Consider the following 15,416-nt stretch of genomic DNA (forward strand, 5'->3'; position numbering starts at 1 on the left):
AAGCGCTAATAATAATAATAATAATATCTTTGTTTAAAATAGGACATTCAGCATCATCAGCACACTTTTACTATGAAACACTTTTACTGACCAATCAGTCTGGAGATACTCAAAGAAAAATTGCTGATCGAGCACTTAATCCCACTAAACAAGATGTGTATCGTCTTTTCAACACTTGGAGACAAAGTGAATTAGATGATGATAATGGAGAGAGCCTCTTTAAGCAGTTAGAACATAAAATTCAATTATACAACGAAAAGTGGAAAGATCATGGTGGCTGTGCAAAACTACAGCCCTTTAAATTAAGCAGTTTAGATGATGACGATGCAGCTGGTGGCAATACAACTGATGATAGTGATAAAGAAAATGACTCTGACTCTGACACACCAAAACCCAAATCTAAACGTCGGAAGTGAGAACAAAGTCAACCCTTTGTTTTAGCCCTCTGTACTCCATTGATGGCTAGAGCACATGCTAGTCTTCCACAAGCAGCTGAAATAGTGTATTGTGATGCCACCCCTTCTCTAGATAGATTTAATACAGCCTTATTTATCTTGTCACCCAGTCATCCAGCAGAGGGGATACCATTAGCAGTACTTATGACATCCGATGAAAGTTGTCAATGATTTATTCAGGTTTGTGTATGCTTAAAGATATCCTGCCTACGCAAGCATTTTATGGTAATGGTGTGAGTAATGGCCCGAAAGTGGTAATGACTGATGATAGTGCAACAAAAAAAGGATCCCTTGGTAAAATGTGGCCCAAATCAACACAGCTATTATGTGTTTTTCATTTTCTCCAAAGAAGTTGTGGGAAGGTAAAAACAAAATACAACACAATGATCGAAGTATTTTAATTGGTTTGATAAAGAAAGTTGTTTTTGCTTCTACAAAACGAGAGTTTCAACAGAATGTTAAGGATATTAAGAAAAATGAGACAGCTTTAAAGTACCCCCATTTTTTGAAGAATATGGAATCATTGTACTCTGACTGCAAAGAGTGGGCATTATCTTATCGAGAAGATCTTTGTGTTAGGGGAAATCACACAAATAACTATTCCGAAGCCTCAATAGGTATATTGAAAGAATTGGTTTTCAAAAGAGTGAAGGCCTATAATTTGGTACAGATTTTTGAATTTGTTACTGAAGCTTTTGAACTTTACCACCAGCGCAGACTACTAAGTGTAGCCCGCAATCGTCTGGATTGTTTCATTTCTGTCAAATACCGGGGTTTAAATGCATCGAAAATACCTAAGGGATACATATCACAATCTAGTGAAGATATTTTTATTGTCAAAAGCAGTAGAAATCCTGATGATACTTACCATGTAGATATGGCATTTGGTATTTGTAGCTGCAAGCGTGGGAAAGATGGCTCACCATGTAGTCATCAAGCAGCAGTTGTGCTTCACTACCATCACAAATCTTTAAATTTTATTCCAACCATGCATGCACCTTCAAGAAAACAACTAGCATACATTGCTATTGGTGGTCAAGCTGAACAGAACATAGAATTCTATACTGATATGTCTCATAATCTAGAAGGCAAAGAGGTAAAAGGGAAGGCAGAACAAGAGACATGCTGGGCAGTAATAAGAGAGGGTGCCAAAGAGGAAGTAATTGTTGATGAGCAAGATGGTCCAGTAGATTATCATGAAAAAGAAAATGGTGACGTGAACGAGTCAATGAAAAATGCTCTTAAAGAAGTGTTTTTCGACATTTCTGAGAAGTTGAAAGAGAATGATCCCCAATTTAATACTGGTATCCAAAAGTTCATTGATCAGTATAATAGAACCAAATCCGATGCTGTCCTTGCTTCCTTTTTTCATAACTTTGGAAAGATCAGTACTGGAAAATCTGCTTGTTTAAATTCTGAAAGTATACGGTATGGTATTCGTATACCAATCCAAGCAAGTGCTGCTGGACGTCGAAAGTATGGGACAAGAGGGAAACAACCTGCTTCTAAGGGACGGCCATCAAAGAATCAGAGAAGACTGGTACCACGAAAACAGTGTAGCAGGTACATGATGACAATACGAAAAGAACCCAAGGGCAAACGACAACACAACTTATCTAATGCCATACGTAAGTAGTAATTGTACAATAATATTATGTCAGTGTAAGAAATCTGTTGTAATTGGATGTTATCTCACATTTTCAAACTGGTATAATTGTGTCTTAAAACATAAGAGGTAGAGAGCTTATGGGGGGCAAAGAGGTAGCAAGAATAAATTTAGCAATCTGGTTAGTTGAGGGGTTCTTATTGTGACTCAGCATGCTGTAGCTAGGGGATCTGGGGACATGTCCCCCTATATAGAAAATAGTCATCAAATGATTATATTTGGAAGTAATTCAAATTAAATATCACTGAAAACTTTGTAAATTGAGTACTAGTATGGAAGTGATTTTTAACAAATTGCTGGAATCAGTGTTGAAAACTTTATAAACAGCCAATTAGCATTTTTACTCAAATGGGTCAGTTGATTCAATAAAAGTACTTTTAAGAGTTTGGACAGTCCCAATAGAGGTGATTGCTGCCAATAAAATAGAACCATGAATAATAATACCCTATCAAACAAATGGCTAACACATGTACTGGTACAAGAACAGAGTATGGTTCGCAGTATCAAATGTATATGGGCGCTTCACATTGAACTGCACAACTAGCTATTATGGTAACTACAAGAAAAATTTTGAAAAGTGCTTTCTGCTTCACAGAAGATTAAGCTCTAATTTATTTTTGTGTACCACCTTGCCAAAAAACTCTCAACTGCAGTGCTACTTCATCAGTAGGGTGTGGCTAACATGTCTTATGATGTTCTTATGTTGACATTACTTACTATTGGTGGGTGGACCATCAAGACAATTGCTCCCTCATAAGAAACATACGATGAAAACAATGAAATACCATCAACTATTAGAAAGCCTGACTATGGAACAATGGCTTTTACCCTCCCCCTGCACTAAAGGATGATACGACTATAAAATAATTTAGAAAATTTCCCTACCTACAGTAAACTTGTTGCTAATTTGCAAGGCTACTGCAAGGATAGCTAGCTTTACCCTGTCTCCATATCACAGTTTGGGACAAAGGCAATACAGACACACTGGGGTAGGAGGCAGATGATTAGTGATCATCTACCATAGCCACTTGATGAATATATAAAGATCTTCTTATCAACCGATAGTTGTGCTGGTCTCTTGGAGTAGGTGACATCATCGTTGACGCACGACAGTATGACACTGGAGGTATAAAAATAAAAATATTAGGTTACTAAGTAGCAAATCACATAATAAGTCAACAACAACTACACCACAGCTTCCTTTTTTTTGTAATTTTAACTTACTCTGGTCTCGTGCATGCACGACAGTAACCTGTGGATGAATTGTACAGAAAATACACAGTTTCATGTCAAACAGATACCCTCGATAACTACACACTACAATGCACAATATCATTAATCCACTGTTTGGGGATTTTTGCACTTGACAGATATTAACTATGAGGACTAAGCCAGTACAAGTATTGAACTCAAAAAGAAATAGCTTGAGACTTTCCTACAGCAAAGTTTTGGTATGGAACTGAAATTTTACAAGCAAAATAGTGCTACACTACTTCATTCAACCTTAGCTTTCATAAAAACCAGAGCAGCCACTTCGTTACCAGCAGGGGGGGTCATCCGGATTATCTGGGTTACTTGGGTCGCATTTTGTCTGGGTCAAGTGGGTCTCATCTGCTCTATTGAATATCTGGGTCTGGGATCACATGTGATAGTATACTGTATAACAATTAAATTTGGCAGTGAACTAAATTTGGTGTATCACAAATTTTAATATTGCTAATATGTGACCCAGTCTGAGAAAACCGGTCTTATCGCCCATGTCAGCAGATTCGATTTTTCACCCAGGACACACAGCTACATGAATAAACTATCTAATTCCACTTTTAAAATCAGCTAGACTTGAGTGGTCTGGTTTTGCTGGCTGCTTTTCCCAAGCCCAGTGATGATCCGTACGTGTGGTGTGGGGCCTTAATGGAGCTCTGGTCAGCCTGGGAATGACTGTATGTGGCTGTACAGCTCTGTGGTATTGAATAAGTACCTCTACTGTGAATTTCCTTTCATTTTAGCCAGTTTTGAGACCTCAATGGCTCAAAACTTGGTCTAATTCATCCCTTGTCCTTTTTTATTGTATGGTAGTGATGGAGTCCCCTCCCCCTTAAATGCTGCCATTAAACATCAATTTTGTGCAATGAACAATACTTTTACAAGAGAATTTTAGTATCTAGCATTAAAACTAGCATTACAATGGTACCATTTATTAAAAATGACTAATGTAATTTTCGTGCACCTGCATCCTTGGCCAGTTACAAGAAAAAACTCTTGTGAGGCAGGGACACACTATGGCTTGTAGTCAATCTTCATTCTTGCTTGTTAACTGAGGAAACTAAATTTCTGTTTTCCTTACAAAAGTGTATGTAGACATCACAAAATTATTAGAAGCACTTATACAGGGCCGTAGCCAGACTTTTATCTGGGTAGGTTCTTTTAGAAGAAAAGTGGACCTTTTTTGAGGCCCTTTTTATATGAATTACATTATGGTGTGAAACTAGGGGGTCTGGGGGCATGCCCCTCCAGGAAATTTTTTGAAAATAGACACTAAAAGGTTGAATTTAGTGGTATTTCAGTCAATGAAAATAACAATTTTTAGGTAAGCTCAAGACCAGCTATTTGGATGATATCTGGGAAATATCTCTACTGCTACTGTAATTATACCATCTGTGATTATGCTGTCTGTGTCTATAATATTATTATTGAAATGTCACAGTGAATAAGAATGGGAAAGATTCAGCACTCTGTTGGATTGTGCATTGAAGCATGGATGTTTTATGGGCTCTGCATGGGAGGGGCTTGCCCACCAAAATTTTTATATTATGAAAGTTCTTGTTTAGATGACAAGTATGGTTTTGTAAAAGAAACTGTAATTGTGACTGTTCTATTAGAGTGGTTGTTCTATTAGGGTGATTGACTGCTCTATTAGAGTATTTCCATCTTGCAAGCACTGAATGAGCTAGCTACTTGGAGCACTAAATTTAGCTTCTTGTTAGAGGTATTTATTAAAAACTGGAGCTAATGGACTTTTGCTACTCAAAATTTGGACTTGTATACTAAAATTGTGGACCTTTTTGCTAAAATTGTGGACCTTTTTACTGAAATTGTGGACCTTTTTCCCAAGAGGGCAGTTCTTCCGAACCCCCCCCCCCCCCCCTGGCTATGGGCCTGTTATACTACTACTGTGAAGAGCATTATAAATAGCAACCAATTTCACTACAAAATCTGAGCTTTGTGATCGTACCGCTTAGTAATTTATTGCATGGAATTGTTAGAGTAGCTATGGTATACAATCTGGTCTTTTGTATTACAGCTTTAGCAAATTTAATGGATTCATACTCCACTTTTGAATTGATAAGTGTACATGTATAATATACTAACTTTTCTCATCCTTTTGATCCAGAATACACACTGTGTTATTACACACAGTCACTGTGAGGGTTGAGTGAGTCTGGTAGTAAACCAAGTTGTTTGATGGAGCAAATGTGACGACCCTGTCAACACAAAACAATTCAACCTCATAACTCGTTATCCATCCACCACACCTCATAAGAGATCAGCTGTAGGCCACTCACACTATCCACCAACAAGAAATGTCTACAAGTGTGTAGTAACATGTTAGCACTTGTAATGGAATACAAACCGTTCTGCTTGTTGAATAAGTATCACCAAACCTCCTTTAAGGTCCATAGTCACTGGTGTATTCCAGCTACGAGAACTACACAACACAATTATTGTACATACATTATGTACACATCACTAAAGTGCTACCCACATCAGTTTAGTGTATTATATTCACAGAATACAAGAAAATGAAACACCTTTGTATGCAAGTAATACGTGTTATAGGATTGCCCAAGACCATAATTCATGAATAATAATCATTGCCCTGAATTTGTAACCTCCCCAAGTTTCAAAAACACAACATGTATATACAGGTGTAAGTAGATATGACATTTATTATTAAAGTTGTAACAACATAACGTAATGTTCTTACCTTTAGATGTTCGTGTAACACTGTGTTGGTGTGGTGACTAAGTGGTGACCCCAACTAAGAGAGGGTCAGACAACAGGTTCAGGAAACTTTAAGTGTTCAGCTGACTCATTTGAGATGTCCACCATATCTATAATAGGTCAGTATTCACTGTACCACACCAGTTCGTCCACTCCAACTGCCTAGTGGGTGAGGGGAGATTTGACATAAAGTACTCTAATAGAACACACTGTCAAGGAAATTAAGTCACAGTTTAACATTTACACAACTATTTGAATAATATGGTCCGATGACATCTGCTCTACCTGATTAAATGGTTACTGACCCAAGATGTATTTAACATCCTAGGTTGGAGAATGACCATTAAAATTTCATTTTGGATTGTGTCACTGTGATCACGTCGGTAAACTCATCCAGGAGACTTACACGTCCTTGTAGTTTCTTACTTATGGAAAAGGTTAGTTTATATACAAGTCATCCTGTTTATGATATATTTATAGTGTGTTGTTACAGAGAGTAAATTGAAGACTAAAGAGGAACTCTAGATCTATGAAGACACTTAGAACTCTGGTACACTCTGAAAAATATTGTCAATAGTCAGGTAACTAAGAACTTTATAGCAGCCACAATGCATTTCTGTACTTATATATAACTTCATCAGGTTGACACATTCTTAGGGTGGAAAATAAGTAACAGATTGCATGGAGCTGTGTGTAAATGTTGGAGTGACTGAAAAGTTTATTAGCTACTAACCTTGTCATGTTATATACACTTATAGTAAGATAACTGCTGTGCCTACTTTGTTTGTCTTAACTGGTGACATATATTATCGGTGAAAGAGTGTTTTGTTAAATTAATTTTATTCATAAAAAAATTATTACCTTTACTTAAGTGGCGGTGTGCGTACATTATTTACTCCATGGGACTGGCCAAGGGATTTTCCAATAGTTCAATTAGTAACAAAGCTTTTGATGGTGTTAAAGAAGAGGAAATTTTTTTTGTATTAAAATAAACGAAGAGCTACTGTCTACCGTACCTTTTACAGGGAATACGGAAGTCACTACTGTAGCTAGTTTTGTTGGGGTCACAGCCAAAGAGGAAGCAACTAAATCAGCGTATTTAAAGTGCAACTAAGAACTGGTCATGAGTAGCCAATGAGAGTCATCGATTTTAAATAATTATTATCAATGGTTGAAGGCTGAAAGGTTACCTTCACAACCAGTGTAATCATGTGAGGCTAAACCTGCAGTATCAAGCAAGTGGAGCTCAAAGTGGAGACTCAAAACAGACACAAACGTACTACAGCCTGGTCTTAACTCGGTGTACTTAAGTCCTTTATTCACAAGCCCAACATTATGTGGGCAGACCAATATTGTTGCAGCAACTGTTCAATTTAAGAGCGCTAGTCCAACAGTAGTTACCCCTGTTCAAGTAAAATACACTAGAAGCAGAGGCTTGTTTTATTTCCAATGCGCACTGAGAGTTTTCAAAAGAGGCATCCTCTTACCTTTATTCACTAGATCAACTAACTAGATTGGCTAGACATTAGATTATTGATAAACTGTCCGTATACTGGTGTAGAGACTACCCAGGAATATAGAGTCACTACCCCTGGTGTAGTGGCTGCTATAACGTTCTTAGTTACCTGACTATTGACAATACCATTGTCAGAGTCTACCAGAATTCTAAGTGTCTACACAGATCTAGAGTTCCTTTTACATAATTCTTCAATTCACTCTCTGTAACAACACAATATAAATATAACATAAACAAGTTGACTTGTATATGAACTAACTTTCTCCATAAGTAGAATGTGTATGCCTGGATGAGTTTACCGACGTGATCACAGTGAGCTGAAATTTTAATGGTCACTAGGAAGTTAATACAACTTGGGTCAGTAACCATTTAAAACAGGTAGAACAGATGCCATCGGACCATATTATTAAAGCACACATACATGTACTGATGCAGTGCTTTCACACACGCATACAGTTGTGTGACTGTTTACTAGACAGATGCTTAAGCATGTTGGGATGGCCTGAGCTAACATTAATTGTGCTATTGGACTGTTGACCTTCACAAAACCATACTGACCAAGAGGAAATCAGCAGATGGTGTGTATGAACGTCATGTACATGTACGCACAGTGAACAGTAAAATTTGGTAATCAGGGTCTGTATGTACGAGTGGATGATGATTCAGAACAAGAATACACAAGTGTTACATGGCAAGCAACATGATGAGTTGGTACATGGTGAACAATGTGGATAGCTGGTACATGGCATATTTGTATGGAAGAACTGTACAGTAACTAATAATGAATGTACATGCTTTTGACATACCTCAGTTTAGCTAATCATTATCTCAACACCAACCAACAATTCTTTATTTCCGAACAATTCACTTATCTGAGCACCTTTACCATTCACATTCACTGTGAAAAAAGAGGAATATAAAATGGTATATCTAATGTCTTAAACTATACAAATAATCTCAGTATAGCCTTGCATTATACTAACTATCTTATACTTTAGTATAAACCCCATCTTATATTATGGGAAACAGAGTTTAATACACATTCTTTGTATGGCTTTGTTTACTTAACAAATGTGATAACTTTTTAGCTTCACCATCAGATCTCATTATTGTCTCATTTTTAGCTTCACCATCTCATGTGACTTAAGATTTTTTTACTGTACCAAAGTCATGCATATAGATTTTACAATAAGTAGCTACACTTCTGTTAATCACTATAGCTAGCTAACTAGCTTCAGTTTGTTGTGATAATTTCATACGCACACATTTTCATACGGTAAAGCATATAATACCAGTAAAATTAATTATTCAATCTAAGAGTCATACAAATCTAGATTTTCTTGCACAGTTAGCACACCTGCAAAAGTTCGTAGTAATGCTTGTTTAAAATTGATGGGGTCAGTGGTGTGCGCATGCGTATCAGATGAAATTAAGTCGCCATCTTTGTCACTATTGTTGTATCAGAGGTTGTAAATATGAGTGATACGACGGCGTATCTCGCGGAGAGAGTGTGCGCGATCGGCGCCATCGTCCAATGAGCCACGATGATAGTTATGGACCACAACTGTACATCCCTGCTGGCTGTAGTGGTGAAGTGGCGCGGCCAAGTGGACAATTCCTTCGATGGCAGCAATCAAAAACAGCTCTAGATGAGTAAGTATTAGACTAAAATGATAGCTTGTACGATAGGTTTAGCCGTATTAAATTGTTTATTGTGTATTGTATGACAATGGCCTGCGAATGATTCAACTTTGGTGTTGCTGTGTACGTAGCTATTACATGTTTTATATCCTGTTATCTCAGATGACGAGTGGACACAGTTCATCAGCCATCAACAGTAAGAGTATGCATGGCCTGCTCTTACGATTTTGTATATTATCTTTTCAGAGGTACAGTTTTCTTGTCGAACCTCTTAGTTCTACAGGCTGTCAGTGTACAACATCTGCAGTATTAGTTTCTTTCAATGGCAGCTGCTTCCTTTAAAGAATCTGGTAGTGACCATATGTGAACAGTTTTGTTCTTTTTTCACGGAGTTGTTCAACGTCATCTAATTACTTACAGCTGTAAGTGCATTAAGCCTGATTGTGTTTTTATTCATTTTCTTTTCAATAGGGTAGGAATTACAGACTTGGTCTCAGTTCTAGGAGATTCTTCTTATTGCTAACATCTGTAAGTAAGTACACTGAGAGTGTCCAGCATACAATTTATATTTACCTTCGTTTAGGTTTGTGGAAACTGGTCTCATTTCTTCTGGGAACCGGTCTCATTTCTTCATGTTTTTCATCAACAGCTGACGGCTGCTACCTTGTCTGGCACTGTAAATGAGTTGAGTGCTTTCAAGAACCTGTTCCGTCTTGTTTGTCCTTATTTCACTGACCATGCTCGTATTGCTAACAAAAGTAAGTTCACTGAGAGTATGCAAATTGTCTTGTTTCAGTTGTACTTAGTGATTACAAGATTCTTGGACTTGGTTATGAGTGTATCAGATGCTTCTTGTGAGCTTACGTAACACGTTAGCCCAACAAAGTCACATACTAAGTGGCTGTTTTATGTCTGGTTAGACTCACTGATAACACCTGTAAGTACACCAAATAATCCAGAATATGAATTATGTTTGCCTCCATTTAGGGTTGTGAGACCTGGTCTTATCAGACTTGTCTTAGATGTACATGGATTGTCGGTCTCAGTTTTAAAAGATTGTTACAAATTGTAAGTATAATGATTGTTCAGTATACGCATTATATTTACCATCTTTAATAGAGTTGTGGGACCTAGCCGCCGTTCTACTTGGTAATACTAGGTTTCCAGACAAGGTCGTGGTTTTATGAGATTCTTATTGTGACAAACTGTAAGTTCAACGATTATCCAGAATACACATTATATTTACCATCTTTGTATTAGAGCTGTGGGACAGTTCTACCAGACGACTAACAGATTGTCACAGAGTTCTACGTAGTGATGATAATACAGGTAATTTGTAATGGAACTTGTGAATTGTATTTACTGTCTTACCTGCTGCAGTTGGATAAAGACTGATAAATGACAAAATTGATTTGATGCTGTCATGGCCAGCCAAGGAGACATTGATTTACTGTACTAGCTGTACCTATTGTGGTTTTAGCATATTTACAGAATTAAATTCATTACAAATATAATTATAGAAATTATTTAATTAAGGTAGCCACAGATTATAGGAAAGTACAGTAGTATAGTAGCCAATATATGGCTGAAATAGGCTTAGTATAGTCTGATAATACACCGCACTATACTAGTGATTTAACCTCTAATATATGACTGTCTTAAATGTATTCAATAAGCTTGTTATAGTAAAGTCCTAATCTAATAATATATGCTGTACTATTTCATTCCAATACTAACATAATAAGACTGTTATATACCTTATTATTCTGAGCTTTTTTCACAGTGATTGGAGTTCAGATAATCAAGGGTCCACTGTACATTACACTAACACAAATACACTACACTAACGCTATTCACAACACAAACAGATAGACAGACTAGCTTACCTGTCAACCACATGGGCAAAGATCACTCAACCATCAGCACACCCAGCAGCCAATTGTGTACTATCCATAGTCCAAAATAAAGAGAACAGTGTACCAGAATCTGGTTTATCCGGACTATAGGACCACTAGTAAAACAATATGGGTAACCAAACGTTGTGTGAAAACTTCAAACATATGTACGATGCAGGGGCGGATCCAGGGGGGGGTTCAAAGAGTTCCACGGAACCCCCCTTTTGAAATAGCCTCTCTTACTCGAGATACTCTAGTAGAGCAGTCACAGTAGTCTTTTGAGGAGCAGCGTAGCAAGCTATGTATCTAGTTATAAATAAGGAAATATAGTTGGTGAGGGCATCTATGGTGAGGGGCAACTATTGTCAGCAGGTGATGACCTTTTTTTTTTTTGGTATTCAACTTACAGCTAGGCTGAAGTTGCAATTCCAAAGTGGAACCCCCCTTTTTAAAAGTCTGGATCCGCCCCTATGATGTATAATAAGTTGACTGTCTCAGTATTTCTGTTGCGTCAGTTTGACAGTCCACAACTTGTGAAACACATTACACCACTATAATATTTTGACATAAGTACCAACCAGTCAATTAGTTACCTATTAAAAGTGAAAACCAACACCTTCCATTTTGGAAGACTAGTAGATAAGAATGTCACAAAAGATAAAGGCACACATGTGCTATATCTATCTATCTATATCTATATCTATATCTATATCTTATCTTATATTATATATTATATTATATTATATTATATCTATCTATATAAAGCTGAAAAGCTGTCTGTCTGTCTGTCTGTCTGTCTGACGGTCACGCTGCTTACTCACCAGACTTGGCGCGAATCGACATAGTCTGTGCTGATAATGAAGCGCTCATCATCCGCCTACTCTAAGATTGTTATCACGAGTTCACGCGTGCTTCCGTTCGGTCTCTACAGCGCGTAGAAGGCCAAGGTGTAGAGAAAACTTGAGCAACATTCCTTTGAAAACCACAGCACATACTGTTCAAGTGGTAGAACGCCTGACTAGCGTGTAAGAGGTCGTGGGTTCAAATCCACGTGTTGACAGATTTTTTTCTTTCTACTCAGTACCTTTTTGTGAACACCTTTTTAAAACACGACTTTTAGCTCATCATATCTTGGCATGCAAAGCACGTATCGAGGCGGGACTTTAGCGAAATTAAACGCCCATCATCTGGCAACTCGAGTGTTGTTGTAGCAAATCAATACGTGCTTTTGTTCGCTCTTTATAGGGCGATGAAGGCACTGGTGTAGGGAAGGATCACTGAAAAGTTGAGCTACATTCCTGTCAAAACCACTGATAAACAACTGTGGCGATTTGTGCACCTCCCTTAACCCCAAGTTATTATAACCAGCCAGGGTTCAATCCCCGCCTAGGTCATAACTTTTTTTTTCACTTTTGGGACCTTTTTGATGCACCTTTTTGCTCTATCTGTTCCATGCAAGTCTTCATCTACAAACTCTTATGATCAGTTTTTCAGCACTGGTACTGAATTACCTCACATAATAGGGACTCTTATAGCACTTTTGGGACAGGGCAGACAAATTGCCAACATATTTGTCGATCTGTGTGTTGGTCCAGTGTGTTGTATTAGAGTAGGTAAAAGCTTCTTTCACCAGTATCCAGAAAATCTACATCTTTGTTTTAAGCACATAGGTGTGCACTGACATGAAAAACTGTTTGTTCAGACTTACCTCAATACTGCTGTAGTAATAGGCAGCTTGCATGATTGAACAAATACTACTGTGCATCTGAAAAATGATAATACTGGAACCATGCAGATCCATAATTTACACCGAGGAACTGCATCTGACCTGGCACAACTGTTTCACTATCCTGCTTACATGCTTTCACTCTAAAGATTCATACATTACCTTATTGGTCAATTACACTGCAGGTGTTTCAAAACTGGGTTTTTGTATGGCAAGAGGTATATGTGTCACTGCAACATCAGAACTGAAAGTGCATAGGACAAGTTCTGAACTTTTGCTTGCCATGCAGTAACTATAACTGCAAATTGTGTTGACTTTAAATTATGCTCAAGTTCATTTCTCTTTGTGACAGTCGGTAAGGTAAACATCAAAATGTAGAAACTGAAACTGTACCGTACCGTGTGAACACAACCTGTATGTAATGTAGGGTATACTGTATACAATTGCCTTAGCTCGCATGCAGTTTAACTAATTAGCTAGCCTTGCATGCATGCTTCACTATAAATTATTATGTACTGCATAAGGATCATGTACTTTAAAGCACTATCGACATACATGCTACACAGCAAATATAGGACACTAATATTTATGCTTGGTTCCCAATATATTAATTATTGTTGCATTAGTTCTCATGTAAAGCAGCAAAGGTTCCGTTTCTTCTATACAGCACGTTGAAGTCACTGGTAGGGAAGATGCACTGAATAATTAAACTACATTCCTGTCACAACCACAAACAATAAACTTTAGTGTTTTGCATCATTAATGACATAAGAAAACCTCGTGCTCTTTAAAAAATGTGAGCTACACACACACACACACACACACACACACACACACACACACACACACACACACACACACACACACACACACACACACACACACACACACACACACACACACACACACACACACACACACACACACACACACACACACACACACACACACACACACACACACACACACACACACACACACACACACACACACACACACACACACACACACACACACACACACACACACACACACACACACACACACACACACACACACACACACACACACACACACACACACACACACACACACACACACACACACACACACACACACACACACACACACACACACACACACACACACACACACACACACACACACACACACACACACACACACACACACACACACACACACACACACACACACACACACACACACACACACACACACACACACACACACACACACACACACACACACACACACACACACACACACACACACACACACACACACACACACACACACACACACACACACACACACACACACACACACACACACACACACACACACACACACACACACACACACACACACACACACACACACACACACACACACACACACACACACACACACACACACACACACACACACACACACACACACACACACACACACACACACACACACACACACACACACACACACACACACACACACACACACACACACACACACACACACACACACACACAGTTTGTTGCCAGTGCAGCTCCAGTGTGAGCCTCAACTAACTTCTTAACTCGGAACATCAACATTCCTGTAAGAGACAATGATTATGAGAAACTGGTACATTCTATGATATGTATGTAGATGGCTATATAACTTGACACCAAATTTGGCCAGACCAGAGATCTACAATGCATTAAAACAATACCTGGGGGCTATGTACGTACCTGGACACAACAAACTTTACACAATTTACTTTAAGTACCATTGTATTTATTCTACATTCAACAGCATTAGTACTAAGATTATCATTTACAGTTTGTAGCATTCTCACAATTCCAGTTAGACTATAACCAGATGTTAACTTTTATTTATTAATTCATGGTCTCTTCAGGTATTATTATTAGCACTTTACAGTGACTAGCACTGAAGGTCTGACAGCAACATGTGCTGCAGCCTTAGGATTACCTAACCTAATTTCAGGGACTTAGATCTAGACCTAATGACTTGACTTACTGACTGACTGAAAAGGTGTAACAGAAAAGGGGCCAAAGTAAGGAAAAAAATCCCTCTAGCCCCAGAATTCGAACTGCAGGTCACCCAATGTCTAGTCGGGGCCACACTCAGTCTTCTTCCAGGAGGGATGGATTTTCTTCCTTAAACCTAAAGTATTTATTATTAGCACTTTACAGTGACTAGCACTGAAGGTCTGACAGCAACATGTGCTGCAGCCTTAGGATTACCTAACCTAATTTCAGGGACTTAGATCTAGACATGTACACAGATACGCTACATCTTCTCAAGTATGCTACAGTAGCTTACAAAAAAGCCAGCAGACCATGTGCATAACAAATTCCAGCACAACTTGGGGAACATCTGAAAGTGTCCTGATTCCCAGCATGATTAGATTACTATTTGTGACCTATACTACGTAAGTATCCTCAGGTCCACTCTAACAGGTTCTATAGCAGACACTAAATTTCCTAAAAAC

The 15,416-nt window shown here is 38.2% G+C and overlaps 4 protein-coding genes and 1 long non-coding RNA gene across 11 annotated transcripts in view; 3 read left to right on the forward strand and 2 right to left on the reverse strand.

Moving 5' to 3' along the window:
- LOC136241832 (intraflagellar transport protein 80 homolog) overlaps positions 1-15,416 on the reverse strand; it is a 67,730-nt gene that overhangs the window by 50,981 nt on the left and 1,333 nt on the right. The window lies entirely within an intron of this gene.
- LOC136241825 (E3 ubiquitin-protein ligase TRIM71-like) overlaps positions 1-15,416 on the forward strand; it is a 54,538-nt gene that overhangs the window by 31,738 nt on the left and 7,384 nt on the right. The gene's annotated exons all lie outside the window — the stretch shown is intronic.
- Positions 1-15,416, reverse strand: part of LOC136241829 (uncharacterized protein CXorf58-like) — a 54,375-nt gene that overhangs the window by 23,437 nt on the left and 15,522 nt on the right. The window lies entirely within an intron of this gene.
- LOC136241827 (uncharacterized) lies at positions 64-6,704 on the forward strand. Of its 2 annotated transcripts, XR_010694424.1 has the most exons (4): positions 65-2,083; positions 6,113-6,242; positions 6,452-6,560; positions 6,617-6,704. XR_010694424.1 is itself a non-coding variant. In XM_066033158.1 (2 exons), exons 1-2 carry the CDS (start codon positions 781-783, stop codon positions 6,145-6,147), a joined length of 1,338 nt encoding a protein of 445 aa, XP_065889230.1. In that variant the 5' UTR covers positions 64-780; the 3' UTR covers positions 6,148-6,174. The 2 variants fall into 2 exon arrangements, 1 of the variants encoding a protein (XP_065889230.1); XM_066033158.1 differs by lacking the exons at positions 6,452-6,560; positions 6,617-6,704 and having other exon boundaries at positions 64-2,083; positions 6,113-6,174.
- On the forward strand, positions 9,065-10,781 carry LOC136241833 (uncharacterized). 2 transcript variants are annotated; one of them, XR_010694426.1, is made up of 10 exons: positions 9,065-9,292; positions 9,443-9,476; positions 9,527-9,702; positions 9,752-9,812; positions 9,864-10,038; positions 10,077-10,217; positions 10,268-10,348; positions 10,400-10,487; positions 10,541-10,609; positions 10,661-10,781. It is a non-coding gene; the product is annotated as an uncharacterized lncRNA (long non-coding RNA). The 2 variants fall into 2 exon arrangements; XR_010694425.1 differs by having other exon boundaries at positions 9,752-9,808.

This window comes from Dysidea avara, chromosome 12, assembly GCF_963678975.1.
Source record: "Dysidea avara chromosome 12, odDysAvar1.4, whole genome shotgun sequence".
Taxonomy (NCBI): Eukaryota; Metazoa; Porifera; class Demospongiae; order Dictyoceratida; family Dysideidae; genus Dysidea; species Dysidea avara.